Source organism: Colobus angolensis, unplaced genomic scaffold (assembly GCF_000951035.1).
Source record: "Colobus angolensis palliatus isolate OR3802 unplaced genomic scaffold, Cang.pa_1.0 Scaffold605, whole genome shotgun sequence".
NCBI classification, from domain to species: Eukaryota; Metazoa; Chordata; class Mammalia; order Primates; family Cercopithecidae; genus Colobus; species Colobus angolensis.
In genome coordinates, this window is record NW_012119655.1 from 800913 (window position 1) to 821315 (window position 20403).

Below are 20403 nucleotides of genomic sequence, written 5' to 3' on the forward strand. Positions count from 1 at the left end.
GCAGGAGAATGGCGTAAACCCGGGAGGCGGGGCTTGCAGTGAGCTGAGATCCGGCCACTGCACTCCAGCCTGGGCAACAGAGCAAGACTCCGTCTCAAAACAAAAAAAAAAAAAAGAAAAGAAAATGATGTAGGCCAAAGGGATTAATGCTTTGCCAGTTATTTGCATAAAGGTCACAGGTAAAACTGTTGGAGAAAAAAAAAATCTACAAAAGGAGACAACCTTCCCTTTCTATTTTATTCCCTTTCCTAACAGGTTCCTCTCTTTATCACTATGAAGTCTTACTTTACAGTGGTTCAAATTTAGGTTCAAATAAATGGACTAGTGACTTACGTCATATAAAGGTAGCATTAATATTTGTGGCCAGGATGAGGGGCTGGAACACTAGTTGCCATGTCTACTTCCTCTCTGTTATACACAAATTAAAGAGCAGACACCAGCAGGGTAACCAGCTTCTGGATGCATTCCAATCCAGGTGCCACCACATGCAGCAGGAAGGTTACCTCATGCCATGGATTTCTCCCTATACTGGCCCTTTTCCCTAAGTATTAACAAGTTGCTTTCAGTAACTGGGGAACAAATCTGCAAGCATTAAAGGTGGGAGGCTTTGTAGGGCACTCCATGCTGATGAACCCCCAAGTCAATCTGCCTAGGTTTGAATCGACACTTACTAACTATGCAATCTCAGGCAAGTAATTTTGACCTCTCTGGGCCTGAACCTACCTAAGCTTGTACCTATTCAAGCTTACTTGGCCAGAAAATACACAATCTTTATCCATACAAGGACTTTACTGCAAAGTGTAAATGTGTCCCCCAAAGCTTTAGGCACTGTGTTTCTTTTTAATTGATTTTCAATTTATATATGAAATACTATTCTAATTCATAATTTGGGGATGTTTAAGCCACATAAAATTTCTCCCAAGTTATAAAATTTATACTAACCCAGACTTTCCCAAGATGGAGAACTTCTACATTTTTGGTGTATTTGATGGCATTCTTCAATTCTTCAAGTCCATTCCAGACTACTTGTAGCACACAGGCCTTCTCATCTTCTTCACTATGATCTGACCTAGTTTTTTTTTGATCTAGTGGCTCTGACATCTGCTTCTCTTTTTCAGGTGATAAGACATTTTGTTTTGTTTTACTTTGCTGTTGCTTTGGAGAAAGTAGCTTAACTAGCTTTCCATATGTCACAGTAAAGCTGGGCTCTACATCAAAATATTCCTGGTCCCAAGGAAATACATGAATGGCACAGTGTTTATGAAAAACAGAGGTTGCTGACGCATTATATATACTAGGAGGTTGAGATTTGCATACTCTGAAAATATTGTTTAGAGGAACAACCTTTGACTGCATATTTTTGAACGCATTGATTTCAGTTAAACCCCAGGATGTCTCTTGTTTCTTCTCAGATCGAAAGGAAAAAATGTTTCCTATCATAGTCCATAAACTTGCTACTGATGATGAGTCAACTGGAATCTCTGACTCGTTTTCATTAGATTCAGTGATTCCCACAGCATTTGACTGAAGTTGCTTGGTTTGAAGTTCTTTCATTATGCCTTTCTGGTCTCTTTCATAACTAGGAAGTTTTTTATATTCAGCATCAGCTTTTGAAAATGTATTCTCTTTGGTTTGGCGTGTCTTTGGCTGAATAAGGAGTTTGGTGTCAGTTTCCAGCCTTCCATAAGAGGCAGCTGGTATTAGTGCAACTGTGTAGAAAATAAAGCTTATTAGTGTACATTCATTTCTACTTTGGACTCAATGCTATAGTGTAGAATATGACAGCAAATATTACAATAGCACCTACCGATTTGGATAAATATGTACGTTTGTTGATCAACCCAAACAGGAAAAATGGCTTTTGGAAAAACTATTCGAATTTGATCTAGAAGATGCTGTTCAAGGGAAACAGCATGCAGCTCCTAGAACCAACAGACAAAAAGATCAACTCCGTTTACATTTTGTCCATTCCATGTCTAGTAGGAAAAATCTCAATTCATTTTTAAAAAACAAATTTTAATGTGCATATTTAATATATACAACATGATGTTATGAGCTACATATAGATAGTAAAATGGTTACTATAGTGAAGTAAATTAACATATACATCATCTCACAGTTACCCACTTTTTTGTTTTTGTGGTAAGAGTAGTTAAAATCTACTCATTTAACATGAATCCCCAATACAATTTTATTACCTATAGTCGTCAGGTTGTACATTAGATCTCTATCAATTTATTCTTTTTTTTTTATTTGAGACAAGGTCTCACTCTGTTGTCCAAATTAGAGTACAATGGCATGATCTTGACTCACTGCAGCCTTGGCTTTCTGGGCTCAAGCAATCCTCCTGCCTCAGCCTCCCAAGCAGCTGGGACTAAAGGCACGCACTATCATGTGCAGCTAATTTTTGTATTTTTAGTAGAGACGGGGTTTCACCATGTTGCCCAGCCTGGTCTTGAACTCCTGGTCTCAAGCAATCCACCTGCCTTGGCCTCCCAAAGTCCTGGGATTATAGGCATGAGCTACTGTGCTGGCCCCAATTCATTCTTATAATTCAAAACCAACTCAGAATATATAATAAAGCTTAGAGAAGAGAAATCTAAAGACATTGATATTGTGAAGTAATTTAACCTTAAATGAGAGAGTTCTTATTTGGTTTTCTTTACCAGTATCTCCCAATCATCTGCCGAGAGGGGTTCCACCTCAACTTGTTGACAAGATACCACATGGGAACATGGCTTGAGAAATACCTAGAAAAAATTAAAAATTTAAAACTACTTTTAAAAAACTTTTATGTGTCATACACTAGAAAATAAGAAGCTGTCTTCTTACCATTTTAGGTAAGTAGATGTGTGTGTGTGTTTTGGAGGGGGGTGTATATGTAGTCTATGTAGTCTTTCTGTTTTGAGAGATGGGGACTGGCTCTGTCACCCATGCTGAAGTGCAGTGGTACAATCATAGCTCACTGCAGCCTGGAAACCCTGGGCTCAAGCAATCCTCCCGCCTCAGCCTCCTGAGTAGCTGGGAAAACAGGTGCAAGCCACTGTGCCTGGCTATATGTGTAGTCTTTCATGTGACAAATATTTATTGAGTACTTATTCTTATCCAGGACTTGATATACTCAGCATTTTAGGAAAAACTGTTTCATAACTAATTACAGAATGAAGAAAAATACATCTCAGCAAGACACATTTTTCAAAAATGAAAGTAATCACTAAAATGTAAAAATGTAAGTAAAAAATATAAGAAGAAATGACTATATCATCAAGTTATGGCTTGATCTAATATGTAAATATTCTCATTATTTCTAGAAGTTTTGCAACAGCCATGCTGCTTCAAGAAAAGTGAAAAATACACTGAAATAGACATTGGAGACAAATATTTAGAAGTATAATCCTTCACAGCTAAAAGTTAAGTAAAACAAATAATACCCTTTCATTATAGTTTAAATTTATAAAACACTAGTATGTCTATAAGCTGGAGGCACCATCTTACTTCCTTTCCCCTTCTATAGGCATTTCCAAGGATTAAAGGAGTAAAATCCAAAGCCTCTGCATGTTAAATACTCTAGGTAACCAACTCTTCCTCTCTGCTTTTGTGGACTGGAGCAGAATTTCCCTGAGTGCCTCATCCCCAGACTCCTCAGTAAATTTCTCTTCAATATCTCCCTTACTGAAAAGGATGATTCTGAGCAAGCACAAAGCAGCTCCTGCCCACCAAGAAGCTAGAGACTCAGTTTCTTAGTGGCATTGCTGCAATAAGGGATCTAAAAAAAATTCAGGTAAAGTCACTTCAAAGCAAATGGGAGTTAAAAACAAGTAGGGGCCGGGCGCGGTGGCGCAAGCCTGTAATCCCAGCACTTTGGGAGGCCGAGACGGGCGGATCACGAGGTCAGGAGATCGAGACCTTCCTGGCTAACACGGTGAAACCCCGTCTCTACTAAAAAATACAAAAAACTAGCTGGGCGAGGTGGCGGGCGCCTGTAGTCCCACCTACTCGGGAGGCTGAGGCAGGAGAATGGCGTGAACCCGAGAGGCAGAGCTTGCAGTGAGCTGAGATCCGGCCACTGCAAAAAAAAAAAAACAAGTAGGATTCTTCAGAGACTAAGTAAGACTTGAAAATCAGGAAGTTGATGCCCACAGGGAAGTGCCGGGTACTCAGAGGGCGGAACTGTAACTTGCTAAGCAATCCTGGGTAAAATATTCCATCTCCTTGTATTGTAGAACGAAGCACCAAAGTTAATGATTTCTAAGGTCCATCTGTCGCTAAAATTTTAAGATTCTAGCAACAATTTAGAGTATGCAAGAGATTAGTGCTAGGTTTATAGATTTCTCTAGTCTCTTCGCATCAAAAACATGCATAAACAAGATTAGTCTGTGCTTAAAACAAGTTAAACAGACATAGCACTCTCGTGTATTGTCATGGGAAATCGGTAATAGAGAGCAGTGTAGCCGCATCTATATAAGTTTTATATGTATAGCACCCTTGGCTATTCTGTTTTTAAATGTTTCAGTCCACATATATATCTGATTCTGTGAAAGCACAAAGCAGCTCCCGCCCCCTAAGAAGCTAAGGACTCCTCGGCTAGTCAGTCCACTTTCTGTTCCTATCAGTGATTCTTCAGGAGATAGTGTCTTAGTGGCAGGGCTGCAGCAGAGGATCATAAAGACACAGAGAGTGAGAGACAAAGAGAGACATGTTAAATGCACATTGTTTGTAATACATGGAAAGGTATCTGAAATATTTTGTGGGACAATAATTGCAGAAAATATGAATGATCTCATTCTTCCAATCCTAAAGGTCTACTGAGATCCTCCAAAACAGTAGACATTCATTCTGAGGATTGGACTGGGGAAGGGTAAAAACTCATTTTTACTTTCAATGGTAAAATAGTTACAATGAATACATATTATTACTACATCTTCTTCTTTTAAGAGACAGGGTCTTGCTGTTGCCCCCAGCTGGAGTGCATAATCATAGGTCACTCAAATTCCTGGGCTCAAGCATTCCTCCTACCTCAGTCTGCTGAGTAGCTGGGGCTACAAGCATGCACTACTATGCCCAGCTAAATTTTTTATTTTTTTGTAGAGATAGGGTCTTGCTATGTTGCCTAGCCAGGCTAATCTTGAACTCGTGGCCTCAAGTGGTCCTCCCACCTTGGCCTTCCAAAGCACTGGGATTACAGGTATAAGCCACTGAGCCCAACCTCGTATTATTCCTACAGTTTAGAAAATGTTTAAAGGAATAACTTGATAAACATAAGAAAACAAAAAATAGACATGGGTATTTAAGCTTTCAGGTTTATAATCTAAGCATATTAAACTCATAAGGGAAGACAAAAATGGAAAAATAATAACCCTCTGTTGTAGAATTTTTTATTTTTTTCAAGACATTGTTTCACTCTTATCACCCAGCTGAAGTGCAGCAGTGCAATCTCAGTTCACTGCAACCTATGCCTCCCAGGTTCAAGCAATTCTCCTGCCTCAGCCTCCCAAGTAGCTGGGATTACAGGCGCCTGCCACCATGCCCAGCTAATTTTTGAATTTTTAGTAGAGATGAGGGGCTTCACCATGTTGGCCAGGCTGGTCTCCAACTCCTGACTTCAAGTTATCTGCCCACCTCGGCCTCCCAAAGTGCTGGAATTATAGGTGTGAGCCGCCGCACCCAGCTGAATTTTTTAATCAAGTGAGACCATGGAAGGTTATAAAATATATCAGAAACAAAGTTCAATAATAGTAAGTAGAACCTAGTAATTCAAAAGGAAAAATAATTTCACGAAACCAAAATTAGGGAATGTGGAAAATGAGTTAAATAGTAGAATAAGAAGCAAGTAGGGAGTATGGTAAAATACAAGATAATGACCTAAACACAGAGTACAGTCAGCTTCAATAGACTAGACTAGTTACATTAATAGCATACAAATTAGGTGTCATCTCACCTCCTTTAACAAAAAATCTAAACTTTTAATTTTATTTCTATTGCTTTATTATGTGACGTTAGAAGAAAGTTATTGCCATCACATGTGCTTACCTGTCCCCCATTTGAGAGTCCAAGTTTTTGACCAACTTGTCTGTTAATTTCAGCCACATTTTCACCTTGATCACTAAAATGCCTGCCTTCCACCCAGCTCAAGAATGCAGGCTGGTGACTCCAGACCACTTCTATAGCTTGATTCTATTCATATAAGAAATGAGAGGAAAAAAAGTTTTCATATACATTTTTCTGGATTCACATGAAAATGAACTATTATTTCAATTCACACGTACAAAAAGAGTTCTACAGATAGTTCTCTGTTATCTACATTTGTTGTAGCATTTAAAAATCTATAATCATTTCCAACATCCAATGCTGGTGATGCTAATAAAGCCAATACCCTTATATTCTTATGGCAGTGTTATAAATTTAATCAACCCTTTCAGAATTCAAAATGGCAGTGGTCAGTCAATACACTTACATAGCAGTTGAGCCACATATAATTATTTGAGCATTTATTCCCAATTAATTATTCAAAGAAAAAAGAAACTACAGCAAAAGCTATCTGTGCAGTATTTTCTATAATGGTAAACAGTTGAGACTGTCTTAAATGCCTATCAATAGGGAAACTATTAAATAAGCTATAAATTTACTATTTTAACATATAAGTTAATAAGTAGAAACATATATCATCTTTAAAAATGTAGCAGTATAGTTTTAGAATTATGAAATACCAACCAGATGGAGTATGCAATCCATATTTATTTACTTATTTATTGGAATAACAATAAATGCATGTGGCAAAAGCACAAAATGTACGAGAGGGTAAAATGTGAAGCCATGTCCCTGTTCTCAGAGGTAATTACTGCTGTTTCTTCTGTACCCTTCCAGAAACGTTATATTATGCAGTCTCTTAATAATTAACTCATATAACTATGGGAATATAGGTTTTAAACAAAGCAAAATATAACATTTATTCTCATTAAAAGAGCAATTACATAAAACATGTGTTTGTGGCCAAGGACCAAAAAAGGGTTTTCTATGATTAAACAATTACAAACTCATTATAGAGACCTTGGAAAATATATAAACTTGGAAGGAAACAAATGAACTACTGATATTCTCTCCACAAAAAAGAAAGACAACCATGTGAACAATTTGGTCTATTTCTTGTTAATCCTTTTTTCTATGTGCAAGTTTTTCATAGAGTTGTGTTCATATAGGCACAATTTAATATTCCTTTTCCCCTACCTATATTGTATCATAAGCATTTTCAAACTTTTTTTTTTTTTTGAGACAGGATTTTGCTCTGTTGCCCAGGCTGGAGTGCAGTGGCACAATCATAGGTCACTGTAACTTGAAACTCCTGGGCTCTAGCAATCCTCTCACCTCAGGCTCCTGAGTAGCTAGGAATACAGGCATACACAACCACACCTAGCTAATTTTTTTTTTCTATAGAGATGGGATCTCACTATGTTGCTTAGGCTGGTCTTAAGCTCCTGGCCTCAAGTGATCCTCCCACCTCAGCCTCCCAAATTGTCGGGGGCTTGAGCCACCATGCCCAGCCACATATATCATTTATAAAATAAAAAGAATTTTATTAATATGTATCAATAATAAATTTTAAAAACCAGCCAGGTGTGGTGGCATACACCTGTGGTCCCATCTACTTGGGAAGCCAAGGTGGGAGGATCACTTGAGTCAGGAAGGTTGAGGCTACAGTGAGTCATGATAGTGCCATTACACTCCAGCATGGGCAACAGAGTGAGAACCCATCACACACAAAAAAAGACATTATATCAGGAAGCTTCAGTGTTATTAATTTATTTATATCAAAATAAATTCATTAAGTTAAAAATATTAGGCCAGGCGCAGTGGCTCACATGTGTAATCTTTATACTTTGGGAGGCTGAGACAGGAGGATTGTTTGAGCCCAGAAGTTCAAAGCCAGCCTGGGCAACATGGCAAGATCTACATCTCTACAGAACATTTTTCATTAATTTAAAATATTAAATATCAAATTCATTCATTTACATGGAATTTTTTTTCCTGAGACAGGATCTCACTGTGTTGCCCAGGCTCGAGTGCAGTGGCACAATCACAGCTCACTGCTTACTGCAGCCTTAACCTCCTGGGCTCAAGTGATCTTCCCACCTCAGTCCTCAATCTCTCAAAGTGCTGGGATTACAGGCATGAGCCAACATGCCCAGTCTTTATGTTTCTTACTTTTTCTCTCTCTTTTTTTTTTTTTTTTTTTGAGACAGAGTCTCACTCTGTCACCCAGGCTGGAAGGCAGTGGTGTAGTCTCGGCTCACTGCAACCTCCACCTTCCAGATATAAGCAATTCTCCTGCCTCAGCCTCCCAAGTAGCTGGGATTACAGGCCCCCACCACCATGCCCAACTAATTTTTGTATTTTTAGTAGAGACGGGGTTTCACCATGTTGGCCAGGCTGGTCTCAAACTCCTGACCTCAGGTGATCTGCCCACCTCTGCCTCCTAAAGTACTGGGATTACAGATATGAGCCACCGCGGCCAGTTTATGTTTCTTTAAATGAAACAAATTTCAAACAATGTTGGAGTCACTTCTGGGACAGTATCATGTACTGGAAATTAAACACATTATTACAATTTTATATTTAAGAAAGCCATCATCATGTATCATTTAGTTGTGTAATTTTTCTCACAATTTTCACAAAACAGTCCAACTGTTCTGGCTGACAAATTCTTTCAACTGAGTGTATTTTGCCTAGCTTTGGAATCAAAAGTCTTCAGTTACTATGTCAGCCGTAACTGTGTGAGCTATTACATGAATGAAGGTGATCAAGTTCCAGATACTTTCTGTGGGTTTTCATCAGAGTCAGCAATACATAATCCAGATCAATCCTACTTCATATGAAGAAACTTAAGAGATGCAAATATGAGAGATGCCCTGAAATATCAAAAAAAGGAAACTCTACCAGCTCTCTGAAAAAAAGGAGAAATGAACATTATTGAGGAGGAAAAATACTTCTAATTATCTATTTGGTCAAAAAGGAGTAACCAGCTCCATAAAATCATAATATGTGCTCAGTTAGATTTAGCAAACTTTGCAGACCAATGTTCTAATTTTTATGTCAAAATACTTCACTTGAACCACAGAGCCCTGGCTATTCAGGTAAAGAGAAGAAAGAGACAGCTAGAAAGGAGCCTCTTTTCCAGGAGTCAAATCAAATCAATCAATTAATTGATCTTCTTTGACCCAAACTGAGGTATCAGTATTACCAGGAAATCTGCAGGTAAAACCATCCGTCGGAATGCCTTAGGAATGTCCAGGTCCAAAGCCTGGGGTATCTCTTGCTAACACAAGGGAAATGAAAACTGTGTGGCCATATCCGAATGGTGATTTAGGTTCGTTTGCATGCACTGTGTATATGAATCCTCTCTCTCTGTTGCAATCACATCAAGTTCTGAGTACAGAGAAGGTAACTTAGTTGAAGCAGTGGTTCTCAACCAGAGGTGATTTTGTCCTTCAGTAGACATCTGACAATGTCTGAAGACCTTTCTGGTTGTCACAAATAGGGGGAGGCAGTACAGGCATCTACTGGATAGAGACCAAGGGTGCTGTTAAACATTTAAAATGTACAGGAGAGCCCCCAAAACAAAAAATTATCCAGCTCAAAATGTCAACAGTGCCAAGGTTGAGAAATCCTGACTTAAAGCATCTACTGGGGAGTCAGTCCCGAAATAATGACTTGAGTAAACAAGAGAATACTCGAAACACAGAACAAAGTATATCAAATGTGATGTGTCACGTAACACAATAGAGAAGTATTGAAAGGGAGACAAACGTGGGCAACAGAGAATTGGAAAGCTATGTGGGAGATGTAGGATTATGCTCTTTTCAAAGACATGGAATTTGTATGGAAGGAAGAAAAATGACTGAGGGAAGAATGGCATGAGTAAGAGAACAGAAGTGTGAAGGAGATTGGTTATAGAAGAAACAGTGAGAAGGGTAGGTTGGGTGACGCAGAGTGAGCTATAGACAAGAGGGCAAATTAGCTGCATGGCAATGGTACTGGCCTAGGAATGCCATTTTCCTTACGTGTAAACATACAGAAATAACCTAGATGCTTAAGGTCTCTATGGTCATTAACATTCTATGATTCTAGGACAGTAGGTCTCAACTCTTTTGTGCATCCAAGTAGCCTGAATAAATTTTTTAAAATTAGAGATGCCTAAAGTCTATTCCCTAAGATTTTGATTTGATAGGTCAGAGGGTTGATCAGAACATCTGTATTCTTTTTTTTTTTTGAGACAGAGTCTCGCTCTGTCGCCCAGGCTGGAGTGCAGTGGCGCGATCTCGGCTCACTGCAAGCTCCGCCCCCTGGGTTCACGCCATTCTCCTGCCTCAGCCTCCCGTGTAGCTGGGACTAGAGGCCCTCGCCACCAGGCCCAGCTAATTTTTTTTTGTAGTTTTAGTAGAGACGGGATTTTACCGTGTTAGCCAGGATGGTCTCGATCTCCTGACCTCGTGATCCGCCCGTCTCGGGCTCCCAACAGAACATCTGTATTCTTAAAAGCTTCAAAGTAAGTCTGACATAGGCCAGAAAACCATTGTTCCAACCCCTCTTCCATTACTGCATGATCTGTATTATGTACCCAATGTTTCACCCCAAATAAGGTAATTCAAGTATTAACTCCCAACTTGTGAACCTTTTGGCTTTCATAATTATCTATGGCCTCTAACCCAAGAATTCTGGGAATCTATCTTAGACAACCAGAAAAAATGATGTTTTCTAAACAAAGATGTGTTATTTTCAACGTTTGATTAAAATATAGTTTATCACTTCTAATGCCTAAAAATTAAGTACAATCTAAATAGTCAATCATAGTGAACAATTAAATAAATTATGGCAAATTTGTGCTAGAATACTAATTAACAACTTAAAATGATGACCTTTTAACAAAATAAAACACTCATAATAACATTAAATAAAAACACTAGGACACAAAACTGTATGTGTGTATATAGGACTTCATTTCTGTTAAAAATGAAGATTAGAAACAAAACTGGAAGATTTGATCCAAACTGTCAACATTAGTCACCTCTAAGTTCTGGGATTATGGGTAATTTATTTTCCTGTTAACAATTTTCCATGTTTTCCAAATTTTCTACAAAACATAAATTATATAAATTTATATAATTCATCAAGAAATAAATGTATAGATTTATGGAATCTATAAAGTCATAAACTTATTACATTGATAATTAGAAAGCAAAGTTGACCTATTCTGCTAATATGGGCTGAACAGAAACAGCAATTTGTTCCAGGGCTAAAGACATTTACATTTCAAAAAGATATGCATGAATTAGTTCTTATAAGTACTTCTTGAAGGCTCAAAATTTAAAACAAGATCAAGACCACTAAATTCTCAAATAGTGGCGAATGTAAGGTAACATGAATTAATTCTTATAAATACTTCTCAAAGGCTCAAAATTTAAAACAAAGATCAAGACCACTAAATTCTTAAACACTCATGAATGTAAGGTAACAACTACATCTTAGGATCAAATTAGAGTTACTGTAAGAAAGCATTCCTACTATCATGAGCGGATTTGAAAATATGTTGGAAAATCCCATCGAAGCTGACAGAGCACTGAACCAACTTCTACCTGGAACTTGGTGACAGTGACTGATTTGTCTCTAACCATAAAGCCCATCAAAAACCAAAAGATTGTCTACTTAGTAGTAAAAAATAATAACGACGATGATAGGAGGATTCTGCTGAACTCATGTTTTCAATGGACCAAAAAAATCTTCCCCTAGGAAAGGAGAAGTAACTCAAGCGGAAAGAAGGGATGCTTGAAATTATTGCAAACTCTTTATTCATTGCATAGATTAGCCACTGGTGGGTACCATGCATCCAGGATTTATGAAGATTTCAAATACGCCGTCCTTTTGCCCCCATAACCACACTCAAACTCGTGAGGCCATGTGCCTCTATTTTTAATTATGAAAATATGGACGCTGTATCTCCACCGGTAGTTAGAACTGTGAAACATCCCAACCACAACGTCCAGAAGGGCGACTGATCGCAGAGCTTCAAGTGATCTTAACTACGTTATGTGTTCCTGACACACTACAGCTGTGTTCCGAGGGTCAGGGAGGCAGGGCAGAACCATCACTGTATTAAGCTTTCCCGCTCATGGGACGCGGTGCTCAGTCCCCGGGGACCGACAGGGGCTCCACCAACAACTCTGCGCCTCCCTCTCGCGGCCCGGACGGCAGCAGCGCAGGTAACGAAATGACTGGCAAGAAAAACACCTTTTAAAATAATAAAAACAAACCACTTCTCAGGAACTTTTCCAGCCTGGAATGAGGAATATTTATAAAAACAGTGGTAGAATATTAGGACAATTCTAGGCCCAGTTTCACCAAGTGAAAAGACCTGGGATAAGACGAGCCCAGGGCTGCACTGGACTTGCGGGACGCAGAGACTACCCAGAAGGGCCCTGCCGTCGAGGGACCCTGATCTCTGCGCGCCTCGGCGGCGTCCAGGTGGCAGCCGGTGTCCCGCCGCGTCCCTGAAAGGCTTCGGCCTTGTCCGACCCCAGGATGAAGATCAGGTGGCCCGGCGCCAGCACGTTACCTGCAGCAGGTGCAGCTGGGCCACGAGACGCCGCGGCAGATGGAGGAAGCAGTCGCGAGCGTTGGTGAAGGCCACAGTCACTGCCGCCCCGCCTCCCCCAGCACCCGCCAGGCGATCGCTGCCCCACATCGTCCCGAAGCGTCGCTCTGGGTTTGCCCACCCTAGCGCCGCAAAGGACACGGGACCCAGCAGGCCGAGGACGTCGGAACCGGAGGAGATCGATCGGCCCCGCCCCCTGCGGCCCCGCCCCCTCTCCCCGCTGCGCGTCCCGCCGTAAGCCTGTAGTAGGGTGAGACAAGAAAGCTTCTGTCACCCAGCGCTCCTCTCCGCCGAGCCGCTCGGGGGCGGCACCTCGTTCATCAAATCCTCGCACGCAGGAAACGATGGCCGACTCTGTCGATTCTCCAGCCAATCCTGACACTCCTTAACTCATCCCGCTGTCTTATTGGATAAAAGGGAGCTTAGCAGGGCGGATGTTGTCCTCCCTGCGAGGATCAAAGTAGGCAAGATGGCGTCGAGCGGTGGGGAGCTAGGCAGTTTATTCGACCACCACGTCCAGAGGGCGGTGTGCGACACGCGGGCCAAATATCGGGAGGGACGACGGCCTCGTGCTGTCAAGGTAAAGTGATTTTTGGTTTCATTCGCTCTCCTCGGTAGCTTTTTGTGAGCGCTAGCGCCATACGGCTAACCTACGGAAATAAAGACACGACAAGGCTTCCGTCAGATCTGTCGCTAGTTAGAGCTAGCATGAAGAACTCTGGGCCAGGTACCAAAGATTCTCACGACCCTTTTGGTCAACTATTAGAACATCAACTCCATGAGAATAGGGCTTGGTTTTAGTCATTGGATCTTCTGTGTTTACAGTACTACTTGGCACAGGTAGGCACTCAGTGAATATTCGTTGAGTGATTGTTCCCAGTGACTTCTGCCGACTCAATTTCTGGAAAAAAATGTCGACTGAAGGTAGTCTGTTATATGCCTTAGGTAGCCTCTCACATGGACTGTTAGTCTTTATGCAGAGGGAACGGCAGAAATTTTATTTTGTGTTTTTTGCTGACTGGGTTGAACAGATTATTTCTTGTTTTCAAAGTTCTGTTTAAAAAAAAAAAAGGCAGATTCATCCTAGGCTTATTTGCGAAATACGTTTAATAACTCTGCATTTCTTTCAGGTATATACAATCAATTTGGAATCTCAGTACTTACTAATACAAGGAGTTCCTGCTGTGGGAGTCATGAAGGAATTAGTTGAGCGATTCGCTTTATATGGTGCAATTGAACAGTACAATGCTCTAGATGAATACCCAGCAGAAGACTTTACTGAAGTTTATCTTATTAAATTTATGAACTTACAAAGTGCAAGGTAAGGTGCAAGTTAAGCAATGACTCGTTTCCTCATTTCTTCCATTCATATTTCTGTCATTTTGGCCCCAAGTTTCCCTCATTCATATCTGAATTACCCCAAAATGTAATCTAGCATATCTTCCTCCAGCCTTTTTACAGGTTAACTTTACTGAAACACTGTATCCATCACATCATTCCCATGCTTAACAATTTAATGTCCTGTAGCGTGGTAGAGTAAAAGTTGGGTTTGGCCAGGTGCGGTGGCTTACGCCTGCAATCACAGCACTCTGGGAGGCCGAGGTGGGCGGATCACGAGGTGAGGAGTTTGAGACCAGCCTGGCCAACATGGTGAAACCCGGTCTCTACCAAAAATACAAAATTAACCGGGTCTAGTGGCACATACCTGTAATCCCAGCTACTCAGGAGGCTGAGGCAGGAGAATCGCTTGAACCCAGGAGGCAGAGGTTACAGTGAGCCGAGATTGTGCCATTGCACTCCAGCCAGGGCAACAAGAGGGGATCTCCACCTCAAAAAAAAAAAAAAAAAATGGATTTGAGGGCTGGGCGCCAATAACTCACGCCTCATGCCTGTAATCAGAGCACTTTGGGAGACCGAGGCAGGCAGATCATTTGAGGTCAGGGGTTCAAGACCAGCCTGGCCAACATGATGGAAACCCCGGCTCTACTAAAAATACAAAAAAAATTAGCCAGGTGTGGTGGTGCGGACCCGTAGTCCCAGCTACTCAGGTGGCTGAGGCATGAGAATCGCTTGAACCTGGGAGATGGAGATTACAGTGAGCAGAAATCACACCACTGCACTCCAGCCTGGATGACAGAGCGAGGCTCCGTCTCAAAAAAAAAAAAGAAAAAATTTGGGTTTGATGCCAGGCATGTGGCTCACACCTGTAATCCCAGCACTTTGGGAGGTGGAGGTAGGTGGATCACCTGAGGTCAGGAGTTCAAGACCAGTCTGGCCAACATGGTGAAACCCTGACTCTACTAAATACAAAAATTAGCCAGCTGTGTTGGTGCAAGCCTTTAATCCCAGCTCCTGGGGAGGCTGAGGCACAAGGATCACTTGAACCCAGAAAGTAGAGGTTGCGGTGAGCCAAGATCATGCCATTGCACTCCAGCCTGGGAAGAGTAAGACTGTCCCAGAAAAAAAAAAGAAAAGACAAAAAAGTTGAATTTGATCCCAGCACTTTGGAAGGCCAAGGTGGGCAGACAGCTTGAACCCAGGAGTTCGAGACCAGACTGGCCAACATGGCAAAACCCCATCTCTGCTAAAAATACAGAAATCAAGGTGGGCGTGGTAGTGCATTCCTGTAGTCCCAGCTACTTGGGAGGCTGAGGTGGGAGAATCAGTTGAGCCCAGGAGGTGGAGGTTGCAGTGAGTCATTTATGGACTACTGCACTCCATCCTGGGTGATGGAGTGAGACTGTGTCTCAAAAGAAAAAAAAATTGGGTTTGGAGTAAGTTTTCCAGTTCCACTGCTTACTAGCTTTGTGATCTTTGACAAGTTATTTAACCTGTTTAAGTTTTTCCTGTTCTGTAAAATGTATATGGTAAAGGGACCTATCTACTTCTTGAGGTTGTATGAGGATGAAATGAGATAATCCATATAAAGGGTTTAGCAGAGTGACTCCTGGTCAGAATACAGTAAGCATTAGCTATTGTGGTTTCTACTGTTACTCCTTTCTGCAGATTGACTCAGTGTTTTCCGGCCTTCTATGTGACATAAACCTCTGCTCCAAAAAGGCTGAAGTATGCAATGCCTTATCTATTTTTATGTTGATCTCTGTTCTCCTCACTAATCTGCTCTGAGACCCATCCTTCTCTGGCTGTTACAATTCATATTTTCTTTCTTGTGCTATCAGTAGAACTCATAATCCACCACAAAAGCACTTGATTTTACTGGGTCATGTGTGGTTTTCTCAGGCTGCTGTTATATGTAATCTCACTTTCTTAACCAACCCGCCAGCTCCCATGGTTAGAGAAATATTTTCTCGAGCTTTTCTGTTTTCCAAAGTGCCTAGTCTAATAGGCTCTGAAGTAAGATATCTGGATTTGAATCCTTGCTCCGCAAACCAGAGTATGAGCATGGCTAAGTTATGTAATGTCCCAGTGCTTCCGTTTCATTACAGGGTTGTTGTTAGGTGTTAAATCAAGTGAAGCACTTATGACATTGCCTGGCATATGGTAAAATCTCAACAAGTATTTATCATTATCCCTGGATACAGAAGTAGTTAAATTTATTGTAGTACCTGGCCAATCATAGATGTTTAGTAAGTATTTATTGACTGAATAACATTCTTCTCATTTTCTCATTGTTATATGTTTAATAGTTCCTCAGTTATTGAACGTTTTATGATTATAGTATTTTTCATCTGATTTTTAAGGCACGAATCCCATTACAGAAATATGTTGTGCTGAAAAAGCTTAATTGGGTATGAAGTAACTCTTCAGGGCCACAGAGAAAAGCTCTATTTTATGACCACAGTTTACATACTTCAGGCCAACCAGCTGGGTCCTTAGTTGTTTAAAGACTAGAGAACAAAGAGGCTCGAAGGGAAGAAAAGGGGAGGCTCTAAATACATACTCAAGCAGTGGGATGAATACTGTCCACAAGCAGAGCATCTTAATTCCCAATCCACAGGATATGTATACACGTAGCAAAAGTTGGATTTTGCTTTTTAGATCCAGATATTGTATACTAGTTAAGCTTTCATCCCAAGTAAATCTAGATTAAAAAACCATGCTATCTTGTATTTCCATTCAGGACAGCCAAGAGAAAAATGGATGAACAGAGTTTCTTTGGTGGATTGCTTCATGTGTGCTATGCGCCAGAATTTGAAACAGTTGAAGAAACTAGAAAAAAACTACAAGTGCGGAAGGCATATGTAGTAAAAACTACTGAAAATAAAGGTATGGAAAGCATATTGCTAAATGCCTCCTGTATGTCAGGCACTCTGCCAGGTGTGTCATCATGCAATTCCTAGTCTAGTGGGAGGAGAGGCAGTATTCAGTAACTGTAAGGGTTCTCTGCAGCACACTACATAATCTGGGTTGAGAAGGGAGAAATGTTGGTTCATGGAAGACTTCCTACAGTATGTGAGAAGTGGCTGAAATTTGAAGGATAAGTAGACATTAACTAAAAGGGAGAGGAAAAGAAGGAAAGGCAAGCCAGGCAGGATGTTTAAGTGTGTAGAGGAATAAATGAGCATCATGCATTTAAGGAACTTTAGTTAATACAGTATAACCAAAGCTCAAAGTTTTCAGTGAGAGATAAGTTTAGAAAAGTGGATAAGAAGTGAATCATGAAGAGCCTTGTATCCCATGCTAAGGAATTAAGGCTTTGACGAGAATGCGGTGAGAAGCAGTTATGATTTGCAGACTAGTTGTCACTGCTAATCATGGAGAAGTTTTACTTTTGACCAGCAATTGACTAAATGCCCCCATATGCCCCTTCTACCAGATAGTGGTAGAGAGAAATAAAGTGGGAAAACTCTTGGAAAACTTACTCAGAAATCTGGCAAGAGAGCTGTTGAGAATCCCCCATCATCTGTATCCATTGAACTCTAACTTGTAAGATAATAAATAGCACCAGGAAAACTTATGTGTTTGTATGACAAAGGAAATTATAAAATATTAATGTGGAAAAAGACCTTTGACATTATCTGACCTGTGTCCTAATTTTTCTTGGTGAGGAAACTAAGTCTCGGAAAGTTTGTGACCGGCCTATATTATTAGAGATGAATTAAGGACAAAAATAAGGATTAAAACCCAAGCTTTGGACTCTTTCTCCAGAGCTTACTTTTTAACTGCTTTAATCATCTCAGTGTTGGTGTGACAGCCTAGGATTATCTTCATTATTTGCTCCCCTTCCTCTTAAGATCTTTTTGCCGTGCTGCTGACCTCAGAATTAAACCTGACTTGTTTGGCCTTGGACACTTCAGTTAAGCTCTCTTTCATCAGCATTTTAGCATCTGTGCGACGCGTTTGTATACTTGGTCTTACTTTTCAAAAACTCTTATTATAGAAGTTATTATTATTATTTTGAAACGGAGTCTTGCTCTGTCCCCCAGGCTGGAGGGCAGTGGCGTGATCTCTGCTCACTGCAAGCTCCGCCTCCCAGGTTCACGCCATTCTTCTTCCTCAGCCTCCCGAGTAGCTGGGACTACAGGCGCCTGCCACCATGCCCGGCTAATTTCTTGTATATTTAGTAAAGACGGGGTTTTGCCGTGTTAGCCAGGATGGTCTCGATCTTCTGACCTCGTGATCCACCTGCCTAGGCCTCCCAAAGTGCTGGGATTACAGGCATGAGGCACTGCACCCGACCTGGAAATTTCAAAACACAAAGGCAGAGAGACTAAGTTAACACATCTCCCATGTATTAATATTAACATTAACAATCATCAACACATAGCCAATTTCATCTTTACCACATCTTCCACACTCCATGTTGTAGACTGCTTTTGGGAGAGTAAACCAGGGAAGAGACCCTTGCCAGCCCTAGAAATGGGACAAGCATAGTGCTTTCTTTAGTAACTAACAAACAGAAGCTAAGGAGCATGATACATCCAGATAGTGGAATACTCTGAAATTGTAAAAAAAAAAAAAAACTTTCTGTATAATGATGGAAAACCTTATATAAGATCTACAGTGAAATGGAAAATGCAGAGGTGCAGAGAAATGGATATTACATTTACCTTTTTTAGTGGGGAGAAAAAGAATGGGAGAAAGGAGACGGCAAAGTAAAACTTACTGAACAGATAAATAAAAAACAATAGTGATTACTTATGGGGATGAAACCAGACCCATGGAGAGCAAGGAAAGGGTAACACTTGATGCTGTATATCTTTTTATCCATTTTAGGTTTTAAACCATGTGAATATATTCCCTTCTCAAGAAACAATTTTTTTGGAGTATAATTTGTTAACATTTTTAAGTGATTTTTAAAAATTATATGATTCTCAATGATGAAAACAATAAATTAACCACTTATGTTTCTCTTTCCCTCAACTTTTACATTGTAATATAAAGACCATTACGTGACAAAGAAGAAATTGGTTACAGAGCATAAAGACACAGAGGATTTTAGACAAGACTTCCACTCAGAGATGTCTGGATTTTGTAAAGCTGCTTTGAACACTTCTGCAGGGAACTCAAATCCTTATCTTCCGTATTCCTGTGAATTGCCTTTATGTTATTTCTCCTCAAAATGTATGTGTTCATGCGGGGGACATGTAGACAGAGCATCAAACTCCTCTAAGGATGGTAGAAATCATCATAAAACAATGGGGCATTATAACCACAATGACTCTTTGCAGAAAACACAGATAAACACTTGTAAGAACTCAGTGGCCTACCCTGGTGCACAAAAGGCTATTACGTCTTCAGAGGCAGTTGACAGATTTATGCCTAGGACGACACAACTGCAGGAACGCAAAAGAAGAAGAGAAGATGATCGTAAACTTGGAACTTTTCTTGAAACAAACTCAGGTAGTAATGAGGTTATGATTGGACCTCTGTTACCAGACATGTCTAAAGTGGATATGCACGATGACTCATTGAATACAACTGCGAATTTAATTCGGAATAAACTTAAAGAGGTAAGGTTATTTTTAAAAACTGTTCTAAGAGACGATTTGGTTATAGGACTAAATAGGGAATTATTTGTGGAAATAATAGTATTGTAATTTTTTTCACTTTTTAGTTTTTTGATGTGTTTTTCTATAGTTCTCTGTTGACATAACTGAATTTGGCTAACATTTTATTTGCTTTGAACTGTTAACACTTGCTTTAAACAATGAACAGACATTTTATATCACTGTAGTTACAAAATATTAAAGCAGTGGTTTTAGCCAATTAAATCAATCTGTGAGAGTGGTGCCCAGACCTGCCATTTTTGTTAAAAGCTCCCCAAGTAGTTCTAATATGAGCCAAAGTTGAGAAGGAAAATTCCATTTCTCTCAAATTTAGAGTTATTACTGTTTATATCAAATTAAAAATGCTTAATTTGTTTTTGTGATAAAGAGCAATAGAAGGTGAGATTTCTAAAAATTGGGCCTCTAGGTATGCATTTCAAATGTAGACTTTATTTTATTTATTTATTTATTTATTTTTTGGAGACAGAGTCTCACTCTGTCGCTCAGGATCTACGGTCACTGCAAGCTCTGCCACCTGGGTTCACACCATTCTCCTGCATCAGCCTCCCGAGTAGCTGGGACTACAGGTGCCTGCCACCATGCCAGGGCAAGTGTTTTGTATTTTTTAGTAGAGACGAGGTTTCACCATATTAGCCAGGATGGTCTCGATCTCCTGATCTCGTGATCCACCTGCTTCAGCCTCCCAAAGTGCTGGGATTACAGGCATAAGCCACCGTGCCCAGCCTCAAATGTAGACTTCTTAAATGATCAGGATCAGATTGTGCTGCCTAGGTAGTCTTTTTTTTTTTT

At 40.3% G+C, this 20403-nt stretch overlaps 2 protein-coding genes across 5 annotated transcripts in view; one reads left to right on the plus strand and one right to left on the minus strand.

The window, feature by feature from the left end:
* PEX1 (peroxisomal biogenesis factor 1) overlaps positions 1-12829 on the minus strand; it is a 43235-nt gene extending 30406 nt beyond the window's left edge. For 2 of the 4 annotated variants that reach the window (XM_011963248.1, XM_011963247.1), the window contains exons 1-5: positions 12605-12823; positions 6031-6174; positions 2667-2750; positions 1808-1922; positions 943-1709 (exon numbers count right to left, since the gene is read on the minus strand). In XM_011963248.1, coding sequence (XP_011818638.1) covers positions 943-1709; positions 1808-1922; positions 2667-2750; positions 6031-6174; positions 12605-12733 — 1239 coding nt within the window. In that variant the 5' untranslated portion in view covers positions 12734-12823. Of the gene's footprint in view, positions 1-942; positions 1710-1807; positions 1923-2631; positions 2751-6030; positions 6175-12604 lie in introns of all 4 variants that reach the window. The other 2 variants (XM_011963249.1, XM_011963250.1) reach the window with 2 other exon arrangements.
* Positions 12830-13077: 248 nt separating this feature from the next.
* RBM48 (RNA binding motif protein 48) overlaps positions 13078-20403 on the plus strand; it is an 8987-nt gene continuing 1661 nt past the window's right edge. Inside the window, exons 1-4 of the mRNA XM_011963251.1 lie at positions 13078-13223; positions 13774-13964; positions 16725-16870; positions 18989-19557. Coding sequence (XP_011818641.1) covers positions 13113-13223; positions 13774-13964; positions 16725-16870; positions 18989-19557 — 1017 coding nt within the window. The 5' untranslated portion in view covers positions 13078-13112. The remainder of the gene's footprint in view (positions 13224-13773; positions 13965-16724; positions 16871-18988; positions 19558-20403) is intronic.